This window comes from Malurus melanocephalus, unplaced genomic scaffold (genome assembly GCF_030028575.1).
Source record: "Malurus melanocephalus ecotype Western Australia unplaced genomic scaffold, MMel_1.1 scaffold_163, whole genome shotgun sequence".
In the NCBI taxonomy this organism is placed as follows: Eukaryota; Metazoa; Chordata; class Aves; order Passeriformes; family Maluridae; genus Malurus; species Malurus melanocephalus.
Window position 1 is genome coordinate 522276 of NW_026623395.1, and position 25630 is coordinate 547905.

The window sequence follows — 25630 nt, forward strand, 5'->3', positions numbered from 1 at the left end:
TATATCCCGCCTTTCATTGATTTACCATTACTGAATGGATTCCTCATTTTAACAAAACATATTGTTATATTCTAGATAAGTCTTTGACAATTCTTTACACTAACCTATGGAATTCAATTGCCACCATTAATTTCACTCTGGTATTTATCAGCAGAAGCTTTTTTCCTGCAAGAACCAATTTATTTAATTGAATAGTTTAAAGGGCTCCAAAATCACATACAAAAGATGAGGTTATAGCTAATAGCTTTCAAATATACTTAAAAGCTTGAATCATTAGCAGTTGCYTAAACTAGGAATTTTCAAGTGCAAGCCAGAATTTATTGCAAACTAGTCTTAGTGTTGCRATTTTTCACATTTAATTTTTTCACRAATRTAGGAGTCAGTTAAAATGTTATTCTGTATTTAGGAATAAAGTCTGTACTTTTCTRTCCCTCCACTTTTCTGGTTTTTGGCATTTTTGGAATATCACATGMATCATCTCCTCAATTTATTATCTGYGTATTAAGTTCTTAAACACATTTATCCCATAATTTTCTTAAAAGGTAAATAAATCCAGCTCTTTGCATTTTACAAAAAATTGAGGCACGCAATTCCAGAACTGGAATGCTGTTTCAGATGAGACATTTTGGGCTCCCTATKCATTAGAAGAAATAGGTATCAAAGGATGGCACTTGGTTAAACTTCTTCAGTGCAGCAGCTATAGGGAGATAATAGTCCTACACACAAAATGCACCTGGCAGTAAAGAATCTCATTTCTAGCTCTCACCCTTGCAAGTATTTTAAGATTCCCAAGAAAAAGGAAAGAATTTGTGTAGATTCAGCTCACTGCTGAATGCCTTGAGGATAAGCAATGAGTTACCAGTCAGAAAGATACAGGTTCAAATCTGCCACAGGAGGGACTATCCAATCACTGGGCTAGGCAAKGACAACAATGGGATCACCACCACACTTCCTCTGATCAAAGAAGGTCTGCACATGACTGGGTATGGATTAGGTACGTATGTCATAAGATCAAACACAACAAATGAAAAATGTATGCCAGCATAGTTCCTCTTTGTTTTATGMTAAGTGGATATGAAAGTGGATAAATAAGCTCTTAATACCTGAAAATCACTGCCTCTGACTCACATGAGAGTGGAAAACAAGACCACACKGACAACCTGTTAAATGGTACTATTAACCTGAGATTATCAGTGTGTAGAAAAAGYTAAGAAGGGATAAAGTCGGATATACTTTTTCAAAATTATGATGAATGTCAAAAAAATTAGGGAAAAACCTAAGCTTCTTTGAAGAACTGAAGAAAATYCTGCAGAAATCAATAGTAAGATTACTATCAATATGTTTGCAACAGGTCCAAAATTATTATCTCTGACATTAACATAAAGAAATTGCAGCTGTTTGCACTTATATTTCCTTTTAGCAACAATGGAAGAATGTACTAGGRCAGAACACAGTTAACCCTTTCTCTGGCATGCTTTTCAAGCAGTGTTTGTTTTTTGAATTCCTTATCTTTGTTTCTGGAAACATATGAGTTTGGTGGCTTGGGTTTTTTMATTTGGTTTTGTTTGGCTGTTTTGGTTTTTTTCAAATAAGTAATTCTGTCYGTATGGAATCACAGAAAAATATGGCATTTTAAATTATTCATCAAGCCAGGCTGTTGTCTATATCAAATCCCCTTCAACCATGAAATAAGGATGCAGGAGATTCAAAGGAGCAAGGAGCTATCTGRAAAAAAAAGATTATATAATATACTGGAAACTTTAAAGACTAAAACCAAATATAAAATCATGAAAGTTTGCTTTTTTAAAAAAAATTCCACTGACTTCAGTGTAAATTTGTTAGGTAAGATTAAACATCTCTAGATCAAATCTATTAATTTCAATTAAAGAAAAATGCAATGCAATGGAATGATGATGGCAGCCAAGATTCAGATACTTTGGATCAGAGAGCACAAACCCAATCTTACTGACTGACTGAATTATGACTGAAAAACGTGAAACAATGTTTAACCTTCACATTGATACTGCCCAAGATGACAACTACTGTACGAGCCATAAATACAGAGTATTTAATAAAATATAAGATGACATACCTATCAGATAAAGGACTAAACCCAGGCATAATTACTTAATTACAATCTGGTAATTACATCACTGGTGGTTGACTTACTCCTGCATGGGTTTTTAACAATTTCTGTGTATCATCACAAGCCACAAATAGTTACAGACTTTCACGTATTAGAAATCACAAAAAGATTTGTTCAATTCTCTACAAACTCATCAAGTTTTGCAATGCAAAAACAAGAAAAAGCCAAAATAAGAATATTTCTGCTATTTACATACTGGGGTAAATGCAACAAACATGAGTGGAAATGAGAACAAAAAGAAATCTAATCTAATACTAAATACAGTGCAAAATCTCTCTTCCAATCATTCTGTATGCTTTCTGCTTCTTTCAGCCTACAATAATTCTCAATATGTAAAAAAAACCCTCTTCTTTACAGCACGTATTTATGTAGCTCAGATGATGAAGTATGAAACAAAGGCATAGCCAGTACAAATGCTTATTCATAATGTTCTCCTTCTAGCAATGCAATTTTTTAGTTGTTTTTTGAATAACCATCAAAAAATTAGGTTAAGAACAAGACAACAGTTAAAACCATATCTTTCTAGACATACTAACCAAAAAATCCCCCTTTCAGAGAATGGAAGTACTCCCCTTAATTTTTAACTTATTTGTTACTTAATAATTAGACATCAAGTGACTACTATAGTCATAGAATCATGCCAGCAATTCTTTACATAACAGAAATGTTTCTTTTTTTCACTGAGTMCAGATGGTTTTGAAATAAACCCAAAGACCTAAACACATTTGGAGTTTGGAGATACCTGCATTTGCAACTTTCATTAACTGTAAATCTCTGTCAAAATACTACATTGAARTACATCCTGAAAATTCAGGAAATTGGAAATTAAATCCATAAATGATCTTTACTCTAAATGCTGATACAATGCATCTTGTGCCAAACCACATAAACAAAATTACTCAAAACAATCTTCAATGTAAGCAAAATATAAACCCATACACAACAATTATTGAAAGTGTTTTGTATTTCAAAATTATAGAGACATCACTTTGTATTGTGGCCTGAAGCAAGTATCACTGATCATTTTTAGTATGCTGGAACAAGGATATTGGTAACAAATTTTCATGACAGACACACACACTCAACGAGACAATAAATTAGTTTCCCAAGTGAAGGCTCACTAATAAGATTGGATCTAAAATTTAGGTCACTTAATTTTAAGACTCAGCTAATGGCCTAAAAAAAATAGAAGAGTATAACTTCATAACAAATTCAGATTCAATCTTTTTTACCATAAACATTAGCACCAYAGTAAAGTTGCAAAGAGTAAGCTCCTTGTAAAATGAAATAATCTAATTGTAAAACGCATTTGATATCTCCTTGCAGGGAGGTTATTTCTAAAAAAAAAAAAAATAAAATATTCTGTATTACATTATGAAGTTATAAAATTTAAGCAATTAATTTTTAGTGCTGTTTAAGGTCTGATGTCACTGAAAAGATAAATTTGTAAAACTTCTTTCCAATATGATTCATCGATTCTATTTCAYAGTGCCTCTTTTATTTGCAAATAGCAGAGCTATTATACAAAGAAACTTTACGTTTTCTTCTTTAGTATTCAGAGGTGACAAGAGAGTGTGAAAGTCCTTTAACTCCTCGTCAACCATAGGAGAAAACTCATAGCCTGATAAGGTTAGAAATAGGCCATTTGGCCTGTCTTACACAGAAATAAGGTATTRTGAACTGATTCTTCTTGTTTGTTCTGATTATTAGAAAAGTTCTTTTAAAATAATATGCCAACAAATTTTCCCCCTACAAGGCAAAGGAAATTTTCTGAGAGGGATGTTTTACAAGGTCATGTAGTGACAGAACAAGGGGTAATGCATTTAAACTGAAAGAGGCCGAATTTAGCTTAAATATATGGAAGCATTTTTTTTTCATTGTAAGGGTGGTGAGGTACTGAACAGGTTGCCTAAAGTTGCGGATGGCTCGTCCCTGGGAGGTTCAAGACCAGGCTGGATGATGCCTTAAACAACCTGGTGAAGTGGAAGGTGTCCCTACCCATGGCAGGAGGTTGGAACTAGATGACTTTTAAGGTTCTTTTCAACCCAAACCACTCTGCCATTTTTAATGTATTGCAAATCCCTCTTCTCAGTCTTTGGYAGTGTCCAAAACTTACCATTTCCATTCTCTACTATGGCCAATGGCTCTCTGCAAGTTGTCGTCTTTCTCAAGGGACTAACGGACCTTTGAACTTCTGCCAGCAGCACTGCTTGCATTGCCTCAATRATCTGTCATAAATGCAAATTATTATTGGATGATATCAGTATCTGAATTATTTATCTAAGTATTTGAAAATTTTAACCAACTAGCACAAAATCGTGAGACTATCCTGGTGAATGTCATTAGAAAGTCGACACTTATTAATAAATCTTTCAGACAGTGATAACCATGAGTCTCTACATACATGCCGAGAGAAAAAAGGTTAACTAGATAGCAATAAAACGGTATAAGTTGTCAGTCAGGACTGCTTCCCAATAAACATTCATTTTCCTTAAAGTCAACTCAAGAATCAGTCACCTACTGCCTCTTTGATTTCAAGGATAAACAATTACTAACAATATATGTTAGTAAAGCACAAGGTGATAACAGCTAATAAGAAGTATCTTCATTTCTTTTCCCTGATGTGTGCAAAAGTGATTGATAGACTGAACAATGCCCTTGTGTTTTGACTTTTTTAGAACTTCTGACATTCTAATCTGATAAAATTAAAGATTATATTTTGTTGTTAGTGGTGATGCTCTGTTCCTCTAGTTCAAACATAGCACCCCCATGTTTTTTGTCTAACACAAAGAGAAATACCATTCCTAAAACCCCTCATCCAAACGAAAAATCTACTGGAATTCTGAGCAGCCTGTACGTGGCACTTGCAGTAGCTGAGGCACCACATGTGGGCATTAGGACAATGCAGCATGGAGACTGCACAACAGAGTTAATACTTTCCTTCTCTTTAGCAAAYAAGTCACAGGAGAACTAGGAATATTTAAAGATGTGAGACATTTATAATCACATGAAGACCTTAGACAAAAGACCCCAAACCTTTGTAGCTCTYAGTCTAAATTTCAGCATGGTGCAGAATGGCAGTGTGTACCCTCTCTTCATTTGCTATTGCCTTYARAAAAGGAAAACAATTTTTCCCMCTTGGRAAGGTATTTGTTCTCAAGAACAAGAAATTTCCAGAAAGACAGGGTGAATCTAAGGTTTCCTCCTCAACTTAAATATGAATTTAAATTGTATACGAAAATTTTAAGTTTAATATATTTTATAATAAACATTTTAAGCTTATATTTATATTAAAAAAAACCTATTGAAATTATTTTTTTTCATATGAATTGAAGTTGTTATGCAGGAACGTTGCAAAATGCCTGGAAGAGAGGAGGTTTCAACTCACTAATCAAGGACCTGCCTCAATAATATCTCTATCTGACTTTGTAGAATCAAATCATTAAGCAGAATTAAGGTTGTGGGTGTCCTTTGTGACAAAATCCTTTATTGTAGACAACCGTGATGTAGTCAGGTCCACAACACAGAAGTTCATTGCAAGTGAACCCAGCCCTATGTGATTCAACRTAGCACAAACCTTAATCTTGTTATAATAGAACTTTTTTTACAGGGGAAACCAAAGGCAGTTTCCAATTCCTCTCATCTATACACGCTTGATCTTTGGGGATTACAGACACTGACTTTGCAGCAGTCTCTTACAATATATCTACAATAATTAAGGAAACACAGACATGTTTTTGATGTCCTGGGTAAATTTTTGACAAAAAAAAAAATCTTTCAGAGCTACACAAAAGAAATCTGCTAAAAACCTGTCTCTACTCTACATTGGATACCCTTTACCTGTATCACTGCGGCATATACCAGTCAGGCAGAATTGGTAATTATTTCCTCTAACATCTTAAAACAAAACAAAAAACTAATGATATTATTGTAGAGGCACCTGTAGCTGTCTGCACATTAGTCATCTGTCTTGGTTGAATCTGCATTTCCACAGGGCTTGATGTGGTTTCACATTTAGTTTTGTCTTCTTGCTGAATGTTACCCTAAAATTTATTTCCCTCATCTATCATTATCACCAAGTTTAACAATCTCCAGTAGTTTTTCCTGTTTCTAACACATAACACATCTATATGGGCACCTTTCATTTACTCTGGTTTCTATTTTATCTTTACTGTCCTTCTGGATATAAATTAGCTACCTTATTGGCTACGTWTGCTTTCATTTTTTCTCCCTATAATTGTAATTGCTGTTGAAAATACAATGTGTTTTCTAGTTGGGATTGTTAAATGTGACAGAARTTATGCTGCTTCTTTGACTGAGGAAGTATAAATAGCATATGTCAACCTATAAATACTGATATTAAAAGTGAAAGGTAATTGCTTGACTCTGAAGCAGCAATAATACAGAATAATTCAAAAAGACAAGTGAACAAAAGTTGAGGTAAGTTGTACTGTTACATCTATACTAAGTTATACTGGCTTTCCTTTCTACACTTTATCAATTACTYCCAAGGATTACTATTCTCTTTATAATGAGTGGGTTCAAGGACAGAAGTCAATAGATATCACTCCTGGTTATTGCTCAGGCCATAACCTCTACAGTTCTGAGCCTTGCAGAAACTGCCTCCCAGGTGCCTCCAYAACACAGTCACATCATGGGGCAGAAAATACAGATCAAAACATCAGCTTGAATTATGCAGTCTGCTTTCCTCTAATTCTGCACAGCAATTGTTAGGACAGTTGTCTATATACTTTTATTAAAGTATTTATTTTTCTTCATGTATCTATCTGAAAAGATGAACACAAGCAATGTCTGGGTGGGATGGAAGTGTGGCAAGATGTGGCTATATTTTATTTGAAAGAACAGCAAATCAGATGAAGATGACCTTTCCAATCATCTGGGAAAAGAAAATACTAGAAAAATACTTWAAAAATATATACATYTWAAAAATTTCATTCAGAAAAAGATCTCCCATGAGCCTTCAACTTCAGCAAGTCAGTAGGACCCTGATAAAACATTTGCAGCAGATTTTTCCAGGTTCTTGGCACAGAATCTGTTACAGTGCTGTAAGGAGATGAGGAATCAGTAATTGGTAACTCCTCTCRGTCATGTCTGAGAGTCAGTATCCTTTACTGAAGATCACAATACAAAAAGTTTTWAAAAACGGCGTAACTAGTGATGTTTTTGGTAAATATGTGAGTGCTTAAAATGTGAGTGCTTAATCAGGCCTCTCAGGATTAATAAATTGGCTTTTAAAATGTGTTTGTATAAAGTTTTAACAAAACCATCTTATTGTCAAAAAAGCTACAATTTTTTATTAAACCACTCTTCACTAAATATCATACCTATTGCCAGCATTTTATTTCTTTTGAATCTTGAAAGCTTTATGGCACTTTGGTGAAAAACAATACAAAATCTGTACTGCTAAGTGGGTTAACAAAGCTTATGCAGCTATAATGTTGTACCTGAATAATGTTAAAATTTGAGAAGCATTGATAGCAAGATATTTGCAGTACTTGACWATTCCAGTGTCTTACATTTAAAGTCTTTTCAAGTGAAAAAGTGTGAGGCAGCTTATTTCATACCTTATCTTCCAGCACACTAACCTCCTGTGCTAGATGAGACCAGTATCATCGTATAAACTGATCAGTTGCTAAATACACTCAAAAATACAAATACCTGGATCKCACATAATCACTTATGCTAAAAACACAACTTTTATGAATATATGAACTACTAKCTAAAGAGTTTCAGTGGCTGACCAACTCAGCAAGAGATTACACACATTGCACATGACACTTGCAGCTATTGAGGTGTCTAAAAAAGGAAAAGAATCTTACTGTAAGAGAAAGGGGAAATAAAAAGAATTCTGAAATAATATTGAAGATGTGCAGATAGTCGGAATATAATAAACAACTGATGAAAGATGAAATGCCGGTATAAATTGAATATGAATATTTGCAGAAAACATTTTTGTCTAACAGAACAGGGGACTACCACTGCAGCACCTCTGCACAATTCAGCTCTGGAAAATATTCTTTGCATTTTAAGTAGTAGAGAGTTGAATTCAATTGCAAAAGTAATATCATAAACTAGATTTGTAACAAGTATTTCCCTTTTCTGGAATAAAATCCATTGTGGTCAGAGTACAATATCTTGAGTTTTCCATCCCTGAATATTAACTCACTCAAACAACTACACAACYTTATTTAAATATTTCCAAAATGAAAAATGGTCTCTAGATTTCACTGCTCAGACTGTTTCACTGCTGCCTGTCAACTCTCAAACAGCTATTTATCTCTCAAGRCTTCAGTTTCTTCACTAATAATAAAGATGAACATCATCTGACCAAAAACTCCATAATTACGTGACTTGCAAGTAATTCTGGTGTAATAATTAAGGACTTGGGATTTTTGCCCTTCAAAAAGGCATTTTCTGTTTCTTCTGTAATAGTAYATTAGTATAGGACACTGCCCTAATTTTGGCCTTTTGTATTCCTGGAGTACAAAATAGCATTTTTGATGCTATTGTGGTTGTTAGAGCACATTTATTCCTTAAATAAATGCTATGAACAACAGCACTTAAATGAAAGATTASTAGGAGAGTTACTTTCTCACATCTGAACATGTACTTTAAGACAAAAGTTTCACAAGTAGCATACTTCATACTGTAATTAATAATCTGCTTTCCACAGACCTGCATGGCAAGATTTATGTAATAGTTTATCCAAAAATTGTAACTGTTAGGTCACATTACTGATTCCAAATACTAAATTACAGCAAATGGTAAGTATGAGTTAAGGATGACATAGCCTGTATCAGCTGGAGCAATCTCCTACCTTTACAGATTGGTCATTCCAACAACAAATTAGTTTCAGCAATGGAATGCTCCCAAAGTCGGGGGAATGGTATCTACTCTTACCTGAAAAACACAWACATAGTTTATAAACTGAAAGTATATCGAGAGGCACACAAATAGAAAAATAWTTTAACATTTTAAAATTTTCATTTTAGCAACATACCTGGAAAGATCTGAAAAACGTATTTTCTTACAACACACTTCCATCTGATGCAATAAGCACAAAGTGTTCAATCTATTGCTTTAACAATTATTCTCAAGTTAAACTAAGACATATTTCATATGACTTAGATTACCTTAGAATTTTTAGGTCACTCAGTAAGTCTATTTTTATGTTCATTAACATTTTAGTCACCTCTAAACCATTTCCATGCCTTCGCCCTTCTTATTTTCTATTGTCACTTGATTTTATGCTCCATCTCTTTTTTCCAATAGACATTTCTGCTGTCATCACAAGTTCTGCACTTATGGTGCATATTAGATGCAGAGAAGAAAAGGTAACTGATTTTTGATGGGGATATTAAGATTTACCTACACAGGATGGGATCAAAATTTGGTGTAAAAGGATTTGTGCTTTCAGTCAAGACATGGCTTATTCTATAAGAGGCATACTACATTTGACAGGTAATGTRTACTGACAAATGTCCATATTCTATTTAGGGTTTTATTTAAACTTCCTTAGGTTAGTTACATACTGTAAACAAACCAAGGCTGGCTTACAGAGCCAAGACTGATGAGCAATGGCCTGTGGGACATTAACAGGAACAGATTATTTTATTTTGCCCTAAGCCAAAAGTCTAAAGGCATTATTGAACAGTCAGGATGGCTCTTGCATTACTAAGGCAACAGTTTGCTTGAAGGGCTGTATATATTATTGGGTGGGCACGTAATGGTGATGAGGGAGATGGGGGATGGGAGAGATTATAGTGTTTGTCTTATTACATTTCTGTTTTTCAGATTGCTAGAAAGTGTCTTTAGAAATCCAGCTAAATGTCTGATCATGACAGGAAAAATATCATTGATTCCAGTTAACACTTTGTTTACATATTTTTGATAAATACTTCTGTGATAAATATTGTGTAAATATTTTGTAATTTGTGATATTCACAAAAGAAAACAGAGTAATTCTCTGTTTGCAGATTGGACTGCACAAACAATATTCTTCATCATTACAGAAATAAAATTACATATTTTAGCAACAACAAGCATGCAAAAACTAACACTTAAAAATKGATACTGCCACCACACATACTTACTGCTTGGTAAGCCTCCATAAAAACTGGGGCATGAAAGTGTTACTGCTTCTACATTTTGCCATTTGTCATGTACAGATTCTGATTTCTGTGGACTAAAAGAATATRAAACTATCAAACAAAACCTGAACATACATACAAAAAAATCTTACATATTAAGGTAGGGTTGGATTTTTTTTTTTACAGTAGGTATTCTGCTATCAATTATTATCAACCACAAGTTAGTTTCTCCTCAGAAGTCAATTACATTCTTTCACCTGTAAGTTGGTGTTGAAACATTCACATTTAGACAAATACAGGAAAGTACCATCCAGGTGCAGGAACTTACCTYCAATAAGCTTTGAGCCAAATGTAAWGTTTTAATTTTCAAAAAGAAACTAATTCATATGTGAAGAACTGGTTTTAAAATACCATTTTCACAAAAGAACTTGTCTGGGTTTTTTTTCTAACACATACAACAAAAGTTCAAGGGAAACTAAAAGCCTTTTTTTATACATTTCCTTTTTTTTTCCCACAGTAGTAAATAATTTAGAGTATCGTTACAATTCTTAGGATTTCAGTAGATGGCTACAATTTAGGAGGYTAGTGTGTACATACATTTGCTCTGAGTCACTAACTCAGCAACCTAACCCTTGCAAACAAAGGATATGAATGGAGGAGAAAACGTAAAAAACACTCCAAACCCTTGCCCTATTTTAAACTGTTTCTTTTAAATGAATTGTTATAGGGACCCTGCAAATACTACATTAATGTGTCATTTAAAAATATTTGCCTTTCAAATTCACTACAATGAACAGTGAATCTAGTATTTCAGAAGACTTTACAATGCTAAACAACTCAGAAAGCTTGCAGCTTGAGAGCTTTAAGTTAGAGRCACAAATGTCAAAAAGCAGGAGAAAAATTCTCTGAAGATCTTTTCWTCCTAGCTTCTTTCTGTTTCTGTCCCCAATTTGTGATCTGAAACATTTTTCTGCAGGTTTATTTTCACAGGCTGTGTCAAGTTGCAAAAAACCAACAGACAGACAAACACCAGAACCTTTGCAAGTTGGTGTCCTACGACTTCTGCAAATACTGTGGTGAATTAGAGCTCAATATGTAGGTTTCTTTTTCCTTGAGCATAACATAGTTTTGGCTAAAGCAACTGTCTAAAGAGGTTTGGCTGTGTACTGTACTTTTAGAAGGAAAACTCACCAAAATAACATTTAATAAAGATGTTAGGGCTTATGTTTTTATGTATCCTAGAGAAAACTTAAAACTTACATTGCATTGTTCTGGGGGAAAAAAAAAAAAAAAAAAAGAAAAGAAAGGCATCTTTTTCCTTGCTGAACTCCTTGTCATTTTACAGGATCTATATTCCAAAGCCAGGATCTGCATGTCTGGGAAAAATGTTTGATTCTGGTACACAGATTAATTTCAGTTACACAGTGTTTTTCCAAAAGGGTGCTGGAATACACAATGCAAGCATAAAGTACATTTCTGCACAGAAAGGAACTCGTGTTCAAGCTTGAATCCTGAAACAAGCTTTCATCTAAGGGCTTGTGTTGAATATGGACCAATAGGCAATATGATTAGCAGCAAATATAACTGAGAAATGTGCATTTGTCCTGTGGGATGGCACACATGTCTTGAGAGATGCTGAGTGCCTAGAGCTTTGTAGGAGATGCAGATATTTGCAGCAAGATCAATATTTTCTGTCCCCCCTTCTTGCCTTGGGGCCATAGCATCACCGACACTGAAGTTAATTGTCCCTAAAAAACTAAATACAGACCAACCTATGTTTGCCGAACAACAAAAAATCCACGGACAATATCCATTGCTTGATTAGCATGCTCTATTTGGCTTGGTCAAATAATGTTGAGCATGTTATTTTTCCTTTAATGCTGAAAAAGCATTTAGTCAATAAATTTGTTTTGAGTAACATAAATGCTATTTGGGATGGTTCTCACAACATAAGGGCCAATGAGGCATTCATTCCCAGTAGCTGCCATCATTACTGGGGTCATTGTACTTCAGATAGTATAACTAGGGCAGACTATTCTTGTCTCTTATGTTTTATTTATCTGTGAAGTCAGGGGCTCCATGGMAAAGGAAGTATTGCTTATAGAGAGTGGAAGTTTAAGCAACACAGATGTTCTTAATGCACATCTCACAACGTGCCTAAAGAGATCTCATTATTCTACTTYGAACAGCAAGGAAAAGAGTAATCTCTGGAAAAAGTGGGTGAGAAGCTGGATAATACAAATTCTTGTTCTGATGAAAAAAAAATGTGCATCAGTTCTCATCTGCTAAACACAAAAATGTAAAGATACTTATTTTTATCTAATCAGGTTTTCTTCAAAGAACATCTTTCAAAAAGCTCTAGAGAAAAGACACATGCTCCATTGAAGAAGTCCATATTTCAGAAAACTTTGTTTCAGTTTTGATTTTTTAACTACTATAAAGGAAGAGAAACTTATAAATGGAGAAGTTCTTACCTTTCAATTTCATCTGTAACTCCTGAAGGTGTCTTAGTTATCCTGTTGATTAAAGCTATTCTGCTAAAAAAGAAAAATGTTGTTTCCAAATCCCTTGTTCCATAATCATCATTCTCAGGTCCATCCTTCTTTCCCRTATTTCCTTCAGTTGCAGCAAGGTATTTGCTTGATAAATCAAGGACTCTTTTTGAAAATAAGTTGAAAACTTCATGTTCTCCTAGCACATCACAATCAGTACATTTCCATCCTGGCAACATTAGTGACAGGTGGCCTTCATTGGACACAAGTCCAAAAGAAACAGGACACTGAAGCCTCAAGATACCCAAGCGTCTAACACAGAGATTGTCTATTTCTTTATCAACACCCCATGGGAGGAGACATGACAAAAGCAGTTTAGCTGTATCAGTGATGATGTTCACATCAATGTTTCCTGATGGTTGCATTCTAATCTTTCTTGAACTCTTCATTTTTTTCTGTCTTTTCATGCCACCACTTTCTTCCMCAGGCCTAGTTGCATTGTTATCCCCATGAACTTGGTCTGAACAAACAGTATCTGCCTGCCCATCTTGTGAAGGTATGAAGGCAGCAGTTTTATTTCTTTTTAATGTCAGTGCTCTTTTCTCAGAAGTACTTTTAGCTCTTTCTAGAGTGTATTGGTTGTGGAATGATTTTGATGACTTTAATACATGGAGTTGAGATGACAGAAGTTCCTCAAGTTTTTCCAGATCAAATAAGAGAATATGAAAGTTTGCATTAGTCCATTTTGTCTTAGCTGGTAAAATTGTAAAGGGCTGTTGGATGCAGCTGGTATCAATTAACTGAAAGAAAAACATTAGATATCTAAACAAAAATCCAACAGTACTTTGTAATTTTCAAGGTATCAACATAGAATTACCTATGGAATAAACAAAATCTATTAACTCTATTAAGCTCAATGTAATTATATTCATTATATTTATTTTTATATTAGTTTTGATTAAGTAAAGAAGATTTGCTTCTAAATAGCTTAAGATACACATGGATGCCTCAGTGTAAATATTGTAAGACAGGCTSCTTAGTGTCTTCAATAACATATACTGTAAATCAGACACATCTTGGCAAAAGCTCTAGGCTGGTACTTCTGCTAAGTCTCATTTTGAGCTAAAATGCTTTTTGGAAAATTTTAAAGCATAAACCCTTTTTTTTCAAAATAAATCTAGAGAAGCAAATTCTACAATGTTGCAAAATTCTTGCAAACCGTGAGTGTCTACATGCCTTGTTGCAATTTGATATGTGAGATACATATAAATAGATTTGTATGAGACAAAAACTATGCATTTTGCCATTTCAAAACATACAAAGCTGTCTAAATGWTACTTCATTCTGAGATAAGTCACATATCAAGAACAATAAGGAACCTAGGTAAATAAATCTTCAGCAAGGTAAATAAAACTGCAGCAATCATTAACATACACAATTAATTAGCTGAAAATAATTAAGAGAAAAAGTCTACAGAGCTACTATGTTTATGAMCATTTGACTTTATCTTGTGCTACTCTATTTCTAAGCTTCATCTTTCTAGAATTCTCCATACTTCTTCCCCAACTTTAAAGCCCATTCACAGTAATGGTAATTTGTAAAGAATGATTTTACTTCTACATATTAACATKATAATTGTCCTGGTATAAATATACGTAGCTAATTACTGTTGCTAATAAATGTCTAAAGAACATGTTTAAAGTTTTTAAACTAGATTTTAAACCAGAATTAAAGATTCAAGAAGCARCTACAGCTGCTCAAAACTTTAGACTCGCATATTAAACTGCAGAAATAACTTAATAACGATGAATTGTCAGCTGAACATGAGGAAATATTCAAAAACATCTTCACAAAAAAAAAACTACTCCATTTTAGCCTTGTAGTTTCATTTTTTAAATGACAAATTGTTATTAATAATAAAATTTTATATATTTTCTTTTACCAGCAGCCTTGGCATGGGTTAGACACTATGCTGTGACAAATTCTGGTGGAAGGGATGTCTTTGGGCACTTTATAAATCAGCTGAKGAGTTCACACAGTAACATGTATCATAATCCTCCTGCATCTGCTAAAGAAGTAGGATCTTTTACCTTCAGGGAAACACCAGAAGTGAGGGAATATAAACTCCTTGTTGACACTTCTGCCCTTTTCTTTAAGCATTTATGACTTGTATGTTTTTATTGTCTTGCAGAAGCTYATAGTCCCAGCAGCCTGTTCAGTCTATTTCACCTTTACCAGCACAAAGACCCATCAAGAAGTAACTTTTCAACTCAGTAATACTTTTCCAAACAACCATGCTGGCTTTTATATCAMAAGTGATATAGAATTTCCTATATCACTGTTAGTTTTAATTTCCTTATGATAATTTGAAACATTACACTAATGTAAAGTAAAGAACTTCCCATTGACAATCATTAAATCTCAAAAAAAAAAATCATCAAGTGTTAGTAAACAGGCCAGCACCTGGCTCTAACTGGAATGCAATGTTGTTTACTTCATCTTTCTCATGACCACTCCTTTCCTAACACCTTTTACATTACAAGCTACAATTTTATAGGATTAGCTATTTTTAAACTGTTCATATTCTAGTACAAATAACACAAGGAAAGAATCAATTGTTGAAACTCTATGTCATTTGAGTATTTCGTTTTGGGCAGTAATATAATTTGGCTTTTTGTTATTTAGGGAATGATGCTCCCACCAGATGAGGATGTTCTATAAATATATAATTTCATTTAAAGATCTCCATAGGGAGTCATAAGTAAGAGATTATAACTGCTTGTTCAGGTTTTCTTTTTATCCCTTTCCTTTTTCCTTTAAAAAAAATACATTGTAGTTAAGCAACCAAGATTATTTTAATCTTTAATTATGCTGTTTCCTAATAGWTAGGGAGAACCCCATGGAATGCAAACACTGGAATTCACAGGCTAACTTTGACATTAATTGAAACTGTTATTATCCGGCCTATAATTTTGTCTTTCTATACACTTACATTTGAATGATTAACATTTTGAAACTTTTAGTGAAATCACCATCCAAAGGAAAACACTGTGACAATGCCGATCTCTTGGGACATGCRGTGATGCTACTGCATGTGAAGTCAGAATAAACATTTATGGTTTATTGGCAATATGATAGCTTATTGACATTGATCCTAGAAGTAYCTAATAAGTTATCCTAGCTCTCTGCCACAGGCATTTCATTCCAGTGAAACGTGGGCATCTAAAGTTTTAGACATAAGATGCTACTCAGAAAATATGGGCAACTTATTCTCTATAACAGAAGATTACAGAGAATGGGGGGAAACCCATAAAACTAACTACAACTTAGAGAGCTGGAAATAGCATTTGTTGAATATTGAAAAACAAATTAACAGATTTTAGAGAGAAGAACTAGAATAGACTATACTATTTCAGTTGGAAGGGACCCTACAAAAATCATTTAGTCCAACYCAACATTGTCCCAATGCCCCTTAAACATTCACAGGCTTGGGGCATTCACCTCTCTAGAAACCTGTTCCAATTTTCTGGCACCCAATTCATCAGTGCTCCCCAAGTTATAACCTTGTTCTTCTACATCTTTTCTCCCTTTACTCATTCTTATCTTAGCACCTAAGGAAAAATTTCCCTACAACTATGGGAAGGGGGCAGCAGGGGGCTGTGCTTACTGTGGCTCCCAACTGCATCACTACATGCCATTATCTTTAACAGGTTTAAGACAGACATATCACATAAAAATTTCATGGGAAGTACAATTCAAGTGTCATTTTACCTAGCTGCCTTCCCATCTCTAAAGGCCTTTTTCCACTGGGATTCAACTTGTTCTGGGAATAGTATTCCACTTAAAATACACACTTCCATTAGCTGGCAGGGATTCCCATACTGTTTCAGCTCCTCATATGTATTGTACTTCTTCCACGTACTTGCTTTCTTTACCAGAAATATTGTATTGTGGTTCATGTACTAAAAACAGATTTGACAAGAATGATCTTGACATTCTTTTTACATAAAGGAAATAAAGAGGCAAAATCACWAGGTAGAAATTTTAGAAGGCAAACAAGACTCAAAATATACTTAGATGCCACACTGATACCACTGAATAGAAGTTGCTCAGTTTTCACAAAACAAGTAGTACCAACTCCTACATCAAACAAGTCCTGAAGTATTAAATGTGACCTTTCTTCTAGAGTTCCGGCTTTCTTTATCCACTGAACTCTCAATTTATCCCAAACATAACAAGATAAAAGTGGCAGAAAATTGGTCCCAATATTCCCAGTGCCAGCAGAATGAATCATGCTGTAACAAAGCATAAGTGTAAGCTCCCTGTTGATAACTCATATACTGATTCTAAATATTTTTTTAAATATGTAAAAAAAATGTTTAATTCTGTTCCTTTGAACTTTCTCTTTTAAAAAAACACATTTTCATCCATTAACACTGAACAAGTTCAATCTTCTCCTTTATCCACTTCTTGCCACCTGTAAAGGCTCAAGAAAATATTAGAGAGAAMTTGAAGAACTTTAATGGGAATTCTTAGGTAGATTAGGCAGGTGAAGATTGGGGAGGGGAATCTGTGGATCCTAACTGAAATATTGCCAGAGACTGGAAGGTTCTTTCATTCATAGGAGGTGCACTGCTGCTTTCTTTTTCTTGGGGTGAGGGATTTTTTACGTCAGGTTTTAGAGCTTTCGCTTTTTTTAAGGTATATATACTTTTATATTTTGACAGCACTTAGGCATTTGGTTTTTAATACAGATATAATACATCAGTCCACTGAAGTGCAGCATAAAAGAGTAAGTCTTATCTGAAAGACTTTTTAATTTTTTTTTCATTATTAAAGATACTTTTAATTAATTAATTAATGCAAACTTAATCACTAAAATACCACCATCCTATTGTTTGCTCAATGAAGGCATTCTGTGAATATCCACTTGTACTATATACTTTAAAACAAGATTTTTTAAACAAAATTGAATATGGAAACATTAAAACTACTATATCTTTTAGTCTTTAGGAAGTTTTTTTTTATTATAATTTCTGAAATAACACAATGGTGTTTAATAATGCAACATCAATATGCTTATTTCAATGAAAATTATTATTTTTGTCAGCGGTCTTTACTGTAATCTTTCTATTACACTACAAAGAAAATATAAACTTTAAAGACTATATGTCTGAATCACTCTTCACTAACTGCAGCAATCATTAACAGTGACAATAAACTGTTTTCAAAAAACTAAATTATGGACAACCTGTTACAGAAATGAAAGAGGAGCGTAGCAAAATTTGTCAACCAAAAATTTATTTATGGCTACAAATTTTCTGTGTTTGGATCAGCCAGTTACCAGATTGTCAAGAGAAGTTCAGAGGTCATAACTTCTCACAATCACATCTCATCACTGGGCTCTGGGCTCACTAAAAATAAGTACAAGACACATCTGCTTGTAAAAGCTATTTAGGGACTCCTACCCTCCTGTTACATTTGTACTTTGTGGAGATTGAAGAACTGTTAACTGAAGCATGTCTACCACATCTATGGGCCTTAAACATTAATTTATATTGCCAGAGATAGCTCTATTCTATTGTACATGATGTTTTATCCTTGCTGGTGGGAAGCAATATCTGTGTTTGCTTTTGYTGGGTTTGGGGTTGCATTTTTGGTACATTTTTAACTATTGAATAGATTAAAATTAGCTTCACTTGCAAAGATATTTTTCTCTTCAACTTTTTTTAATGAAAATAGTAGCATAAGAGAAAGATTTATGTTTTGGGGACACATTTGCAGGTACTATCTCATGTACAGTTTTGTAAAATAGGAAACTTATAATTGTCTCATAGAATTGTCACAGAAAACAAATACATAAACAATGCACAAAATGGCTGGCATAGTGTAAATTAAAGCATTAAATTTATTTCTAAATTCTCTGAGCCCCCAGTTGCTAGAGATGGTAGTCGATAGGAGTAAAAAAAATTGACTCCTTGAAATGTGCTTGGTGAACAGCAGCTTGATGATTGGCAGCACAAATAGAAGACAAACGAGAAAGCCTTCAATCTGCAGCTGATGCACAGGAAGAACATGGGGAGCTGAGTTTACAATAGAGAAAACATTACCAAGCTAATGGCACAGGCAATCGTTTGACCACCATGCATCTCTGATAGCAGCAGGGCATCCATTTTCAGTTAAGTGTTAGAGTACCTTTTTGCTTTCTCTGACCACTGCAGGGGTAAAACAACCCAGTGCGTGAAACCCACTGACTGGTAATAAATTACTATATTGGATACTTTTTGTTTTCTTTCAGCAATGACTTTACTGCGTATTCTTGCTATCATTACCAATTAAAGTGGAGATCACGTTAGCAAGCTGTATCTAACTGTATATCAGTCCCTACACTCCAATTGCTTTGGCAAGAATCACGGGGTCAAGAGGCTCCTTTGACCTTTATCAGCTAAGTCTCCCTGACCACTCACTATTTGAAGCAATCTTGACTGAACAGATGGACACTTTTGCAGACTCCATAAAGCTTAGAATATAAAGATAAATGAAATTGTGTTTGGGGCTTCAAACTGGTTTATGAGCATAAAATATTGTTAGCAAGTTGCACAAAAACCTCAGATTTCAAATAGCACATCTTAAACCTATRCCATGAACAGAATACCTCTTTATCTACTAAAGAGATTGTATTTTTTGATGTGTCTCCTACATATAAAACTGAAAACTTAATGTAACATACATGTCTACTTAAGAGTAAGTTGCTTCCAAATTTAGAAAGCCTGATTTAATTACTTTGATCATTAAAAGACAAGCAAGAAGAAAAATTAGTATAACCTTTTCCCATGACAGTTATCACAGTAYACAGCATATGATCAAACATCATTCAGTGGAAGAGTATTGCGACAGTTGGAGAGTACAGACCAATCATGTATTTTATGACTAGGATGTTGATGCAATAATTTAAAAAGCAAGAGCTTTAAGAAACCTTAGAAAGAAATCTTCGAAATGAAGGTCCAAGCCGTCCCTAAGGGAAACTTCAAAATTTCAGGGTGATGCTTAAAGAACTGTTAATAATTAGATATAATATATGATCTTGCAATCCTATTTACATATTTGTAACTTACTCATAATCTAAGCATTGAATGATGTCTTATTTCAGGTAAATCACATCAGCAAACCTGCTTTCTTCAAGGTTTTTTTTTGCAAATACACAGCTGTCTTATTTTCTTACTCTGCTAAAAGGATGAGCAAGCTAGGATATGTGCAAAGATGCATTTATTTAAAAACAGTTACAAACAGCAGGTATATAATTGAAATAGCCCTTAAACATACACCACACACCATCTCTAAAAGACCCTGCCGAGGAAGAAAGGATGCAAATTATCGGCTACACTTTCATCTCCACATAAAAACCATATGCACTTCCTAATCCAATATTAGCTCCTATCAGCAGTCCCCATATCACACCCCATCTAACCCTGCCTACCTCCCAAGCTTCAAATTTAGGGAGCATGTGAAGMGTTTCTGTCACTAAGAGTATTTGTGGTCTCCCAAAGTGCACAAAGAAGCCAGGCCTATCCGTTACAAAGCAACACTGCCCTCATGCATAGGGTGAACATCACACAGTTATGGTGTCACTATCCCAAGGTCATTCATATTCCTTACCTTCAGACACTTCACTTAGTCAGAGGACAGAGGATCTCTTTCATGGGGGCATTCAGAACTTTTTTGTTATTCATTTTACCCTTTTTAAACYTCAGTATTCCCATCTAGAGGACTATATGTAAAAAGCCTGGAGTCAGTAGTAGTGCCCCAGTTTGCTTTCACRTGMAATTTATGCCTCACCTGAGGATTCRTMATTTGGWCAATGCAGTCCCAAACAAATGAGTCAATTCATGATGAATGTTCCCAYATGAACAAGTTTACATAAACAGTTTTGAACTAGCCTTGCATTACTTTTATTATTGTACTCATTACAGTGACTCTGCTTGTATTACTGAGGATGCCCAGATCCTCCTAAGAATCCACCTCCCAYAAAGAAAAGGCTGCAATGCTTTTTGACTTTGCCCCAGTGTTTATCTATCAATTTAATTGCAACATAAGCAGAGTCACCCTCTTTCCCCCAACAGGGTCATCTTCCCTTCTTGTTTCCTTTCTTTAAATCCCAGTGGAAGGCTTTACTATCTTCACAGCACTTTGAACAGTAACTATTCAAAGTTGATGCATCTGCAACACAATGTAAGTAATTAAGCCAAGGAGTCTTCAGGCTCAAGCTGTATGATGAATAGTTTAAGTAACTGAATAAAACCTCTTTTTATCATGTATGGAAGGCCACTGTCAGGCAGATTGTTGTCCAGATGGATCTACTGGGCACAAAAGTTTCAATTGTTTAGGGAGAATTGCTAGCACATCTATTGCTCAATGTAGAGGTCTGGTATGAAAATTRTATGTTTCGCACATTTTGTTTTCAAGTTAACACACAACTTAGAGTTTTTTTTATTGGATTTAATTAAAGTATACATATTAAAGTGATTCTGAAGACAAATCACAAAAAGATATCAAAGAATAATGGGCAAGTAGAAATAACATACAGGATATTCTTCACAAGTTTTCAACACTAGGAAACAAGTTGACATTYTATTTTTTTCAGAAAAGTATTTGAAGAAAGGTACAAACTTTTTTTCATAGAAAACTTTTGCTTTGCTCTAGAATTAATATCACTCCCTGTCTGGGCACACTATCAGACAGGAAATTCTAAACACAATACTTTTGACCAAGTCTTGTSTAGTAATTTTATCATAGAAAGAATGTAAAATGAACTGTAGAACCACTCATCTCAAACTAACATCCATTTTGAACATGGAAAAATCTCTGCATTATGAAAAGCCTAGATGAAAAGAATAAGGTGGTTTTTAAATTAAGTTTCATTTATACACCAAGTAATCAAGTATTCTGCCTACATCTTAATTAAGTAATGTATTTTGAATGCAAATTTCCTAATCATATCTTCAGAAATATTTACAGCCCACTGATGGGTGATTATGAAAACATTTTCATACTCACTCAGCATTTTAAAAGAAAAGATGAAACATTTCCAAARTTTCCTTACATCATCAACTAGACAAGCAATGCTACAGCAATCCAAAACCAMAGACTACCGACTCAGGATTTAGGAATTATCGTACTGAACAATTTACTGGATGAATGAACATCCAAATATCTGTGAGAATAATGCTGAACACAGAGATACTGCCAAGATGGCCTTAAGGAGCTTGGGAATATTGCTTTGTCTTTAGAAGGAGTGATGTGTATAAAAATCAAGTTAGCAATACATGTTTGAGTGCTGACTTCAGCTGAAACAACGTATTTTCCCTACACTGTTACATCAATGTATTTCCTGTATTGAATTATAGGTCCCACACAGAAAATTTATCTACATAAAAGTTCCAGATCAATTCATGAGCAAGTGACTTTCTACTAAAGAAAAAGAACAAAACAAATCAATCCTGGGTATTCTAGAAAGTGCCATTCTTGAAAACTCAAGAATAGGCAAGCTGAACTTTCTTCAGATCCTACAGCATTCTAGGATGTATCAGTATAGCAGCTAAGTTTCTGTACACATAGATTTCAAACTGCTCCTTGCAAGCTATTCAGTCTTATTGCRGAGGCTTCCAAATGGACAGTATTTGGAAACAAACATTCTCAGGTGTCTGTTTGGATGATTTAAGGTTTGAGTACCAATATATAAAAAAAAAGTAAAGAGAATGGGCATATAAACACTGCTGTTGCTTTGTTTGAAATCAAACCATAGGTTAGTCTAAGATTTGATTTCTGCCATGTAATTGAGACAAGAGATCCAATTAGCTCTCAGAAGGAAGCTAGCAGATAGCAAGTCTTTTTTGCAGAGAGATTTTTCCTGAAATTCTGTTTTTAAAGTTGCATGTAAGATGATGATGTTCTTTTGAAAAAGTTACTGCTTATTTTTTTTTAAATAGACATGTGAGGTGGAACCTCGAAATAAGTCTCACAGTGAATTCACTTAATATTTTTTCTTCACAAAATAATACTAATTAAACTACCAGAGGCCAGGGAATTAATGTTTAGAATAGAAAAGGTGATTATCACAAATGTAAAGATTCCACCATATCACTGTCATGAAATGTGAAGAATTTAAAGAACACCATTGAACAACATGATAATACAAAGGTTATAATAAATACCATGTAATTTATTTTAGAATTAGGTAGAGCACTTAGAAGGAAAATCAATTAGGCCAATCTACAGAACAAGTCACACCTTCTGGAACGGAAAGTAGTAAAGGTAAAATCCAAGATAGGAAAATTCAAACCATGTACCACACTCAGACCTAAAAGAAACAGTCCTAAATGGCAAATACAATATCATGAGCACCACTTCCATAAGATAGAAACTGTGTGTTTCTGATTATAAAGGTATACCCCTAAAAAACCCAAAATTCAAACTTCGCTAGAGGTTCCAAGAGACAGAGAATTGTAGCATGGCAGTAATATAGGAAAAGACAAAGAGTAAGACAGCAATAGCTAGGTTAGCTTCAATAAATCATCCTTCAACATGAAATACCTCACAAGGACTGTTGATATTGACCTTAGATTTATTTCTAGTAGGATACCATAGCACCTTCTTTAGCTTTGTCACACAGCCCAATTAGTTGTCTAGGAAGGAAAAGAAGTTTCAAGTCACTCAGCTTCAGTATAGTAAAGAGTAAAAAAGAACCAATGTCAGAACATTGAAATAAACAGCTAAGATTTATTATCAGATTTCTGTCATCCTGCATTAATATCCACATCTGCAAGATTAAAATGTGCCACAACATCACAATGGCAACAGTTTCCCTTTGCTTTGAGGCAATAATGGAAAAAACACTGATCAACAAATTCTTGACTTGGTGGGGAAATTCAAAAACTACAGTAACTACCATCAAAGGTGGCATGYGGACAAAACTATYGATATCCTTCAGGATCATGATTCCTTCTACCTGGTACAAATCTAATCTCATAACTTACGAAGTTATTACTGTAGTTATGTTGCTACCTCAGTCCCTTGATAAAATACTTAGTTGGGAAATTTCACAGAAAATGTAGTACTAAAATGCTTTGCAASTGAATTATAGAGGAAAAAATCTGTGTATATTGCACCCTCTTTTCTTCACTCGTTTTCCTATTATACTTACTTAATAAGCTACTAGATATAGCTACTGAACATTAGTCCCAGAAAAAGGAAATACCCTTGCAGCAGCAACATGATGTTACCAACTTTGGGAAATATTCTATTMCTTTCTATTTTGCTTTGTCCTTAATAATCCACTTCACATAAATCATCAAGAGATGTAATTCCCCATAAGAATGCTCTAAATATTATAAAAGGAAAGAAATTAAAGTAATCCATGTCTGTGACACCATTGTTTATGGTATCACTCCTGATTTCCTATTTGCTAAGTATTATTTGGCATTTGTGCTTGTATCTTATTTCCATTTTTCCATCAATTTTTCCATCAGTAARATTTAACTAGCAGTGATTTTTCAGGCTTCCAATAACAATTTTATTTTAAAATAGCCTCTTTTGCTATACTAAAACAAATAGCTGCTCTTGTCCTACAGTCTTCATTTGCCTTTTACTTATTCTGTGCAGCAACAAAATAATTATTTTCTTTATTATTTATAACTTCTGGACATTCTTGCCTTTACATATTTTTGTTCAGAGCAGAATATGTATGCTATTATGTAAGTGAATATCAAGTTCTTTAGAACTCCTAACACAAGGTATTTTAAAAAAATTGCTGAGTTAATATATAAAAAAACCCACATATATTTATAAAAGTTCACATATAGATAAATACATTTCTTTCCCCCATCTTTGCCTTGCCTTACATACAAAATAAAAAAATTCCCTTTTCTGGTCTAGGTTTTCAATAGTATAATTTAGGAGTTCAAGGTTTAGTAACTATTGCACAGATTTTAGAAGCTGCTTTTCCCTCCAATGTCTTTAYCCAGACCATTATATTATTGAAATCACTAGAAACAGTGCAAGATAAACACAGATTTATATCCAAAATATTGAAGCTGAAAAGCTAGGAAACTTTCCAACATGAAAGGTTTCTGGAACATCAGGAAAACAATTCCCAGACATCTCCAGCTTTTTATGTGCATCAGTGAAATCTTCATAYGATGCACTGAAGCATTTCAATTTTTTTTTAAATCAGTTTTTCACACAGCTCCAATTTTCRAACAGAACTATGACTTAAAGGTATAACAAGAGGCAGTTCCATATAAACACCATGAGCACAGTCTAGCGTGTATTCTATTGTAATTAAGACCAGTGATTCAATACCTATTGCTACTGGCCAGGTATCATAGCAACCTTGTGTCACTGAATACTGCTAGAAAACTGTTCAGCACCAGCAAGGCCATGCTTCAGGAAAATCTACAATGGCACTACAGATTGTCTACATCTGTGGGGGTTGTTACAGGGAGAGCAACAAAGAAACCGTTTTAACTAACCCCTATACTTAGAAAATTGACAGGGATACTACAGTGGCACTACAAAAAGAAAAAAGAACACAGAGGAAGGGAAGAATGTTTTTTTGTCATTAGTTACACAACTTACGCACCCACATCCTAACATCCATCCCTATAAACAGAGTTGAAATWATGCTGCATCATCACATTGTTTCTGTATATCCACAAAGCACYGTCTTTCTCTTTTTAACTAAACACAAGCACCATTCATCACCAACGTTATTCTGAAAATAAACCAGCCTCACTTTCAAAATAATATTTAAACTTTCACAAATGAACTCTAGATAGTCCTGTAAAAATCTGCAAAAATAAAAAAAAAAAAAGAAAAAGAGAAAA

General features: G+C 34.2%; 1 protein-coding gene across 1 annotated transcript in view; it reads right to left on the bottom strand.

The window, feature by feature from the left end:
- The window catches only part of WDR72 (WD repeat domain 72), an 89158-nt gene that overhangs the window by 33752 nt on the left and 29776 nt on the right, over window positions 1-25630 (bottom strand). Inside the window, exons 14-17 of the mRNA XM_057372060.1 lie at window positions 12732-13549; window positions 10261-10352; window positions 8985-9067; window positions 4263-4374 (exon numbers count right to left, since the gene is read on the bottom strand). Coding sequence (XP_057228043.1) covers window positions 4263-4374; window positions 8985-9067; window positions 10261-10352; window positions 12732-13549 — 1105 coding nt within the window. The remainder of the gene's footprint in view (window positions 1-4262; window positions 4375-8984; window positions 9068-10260; window positions 10353-12731; window positions 13550-25630) is intronic.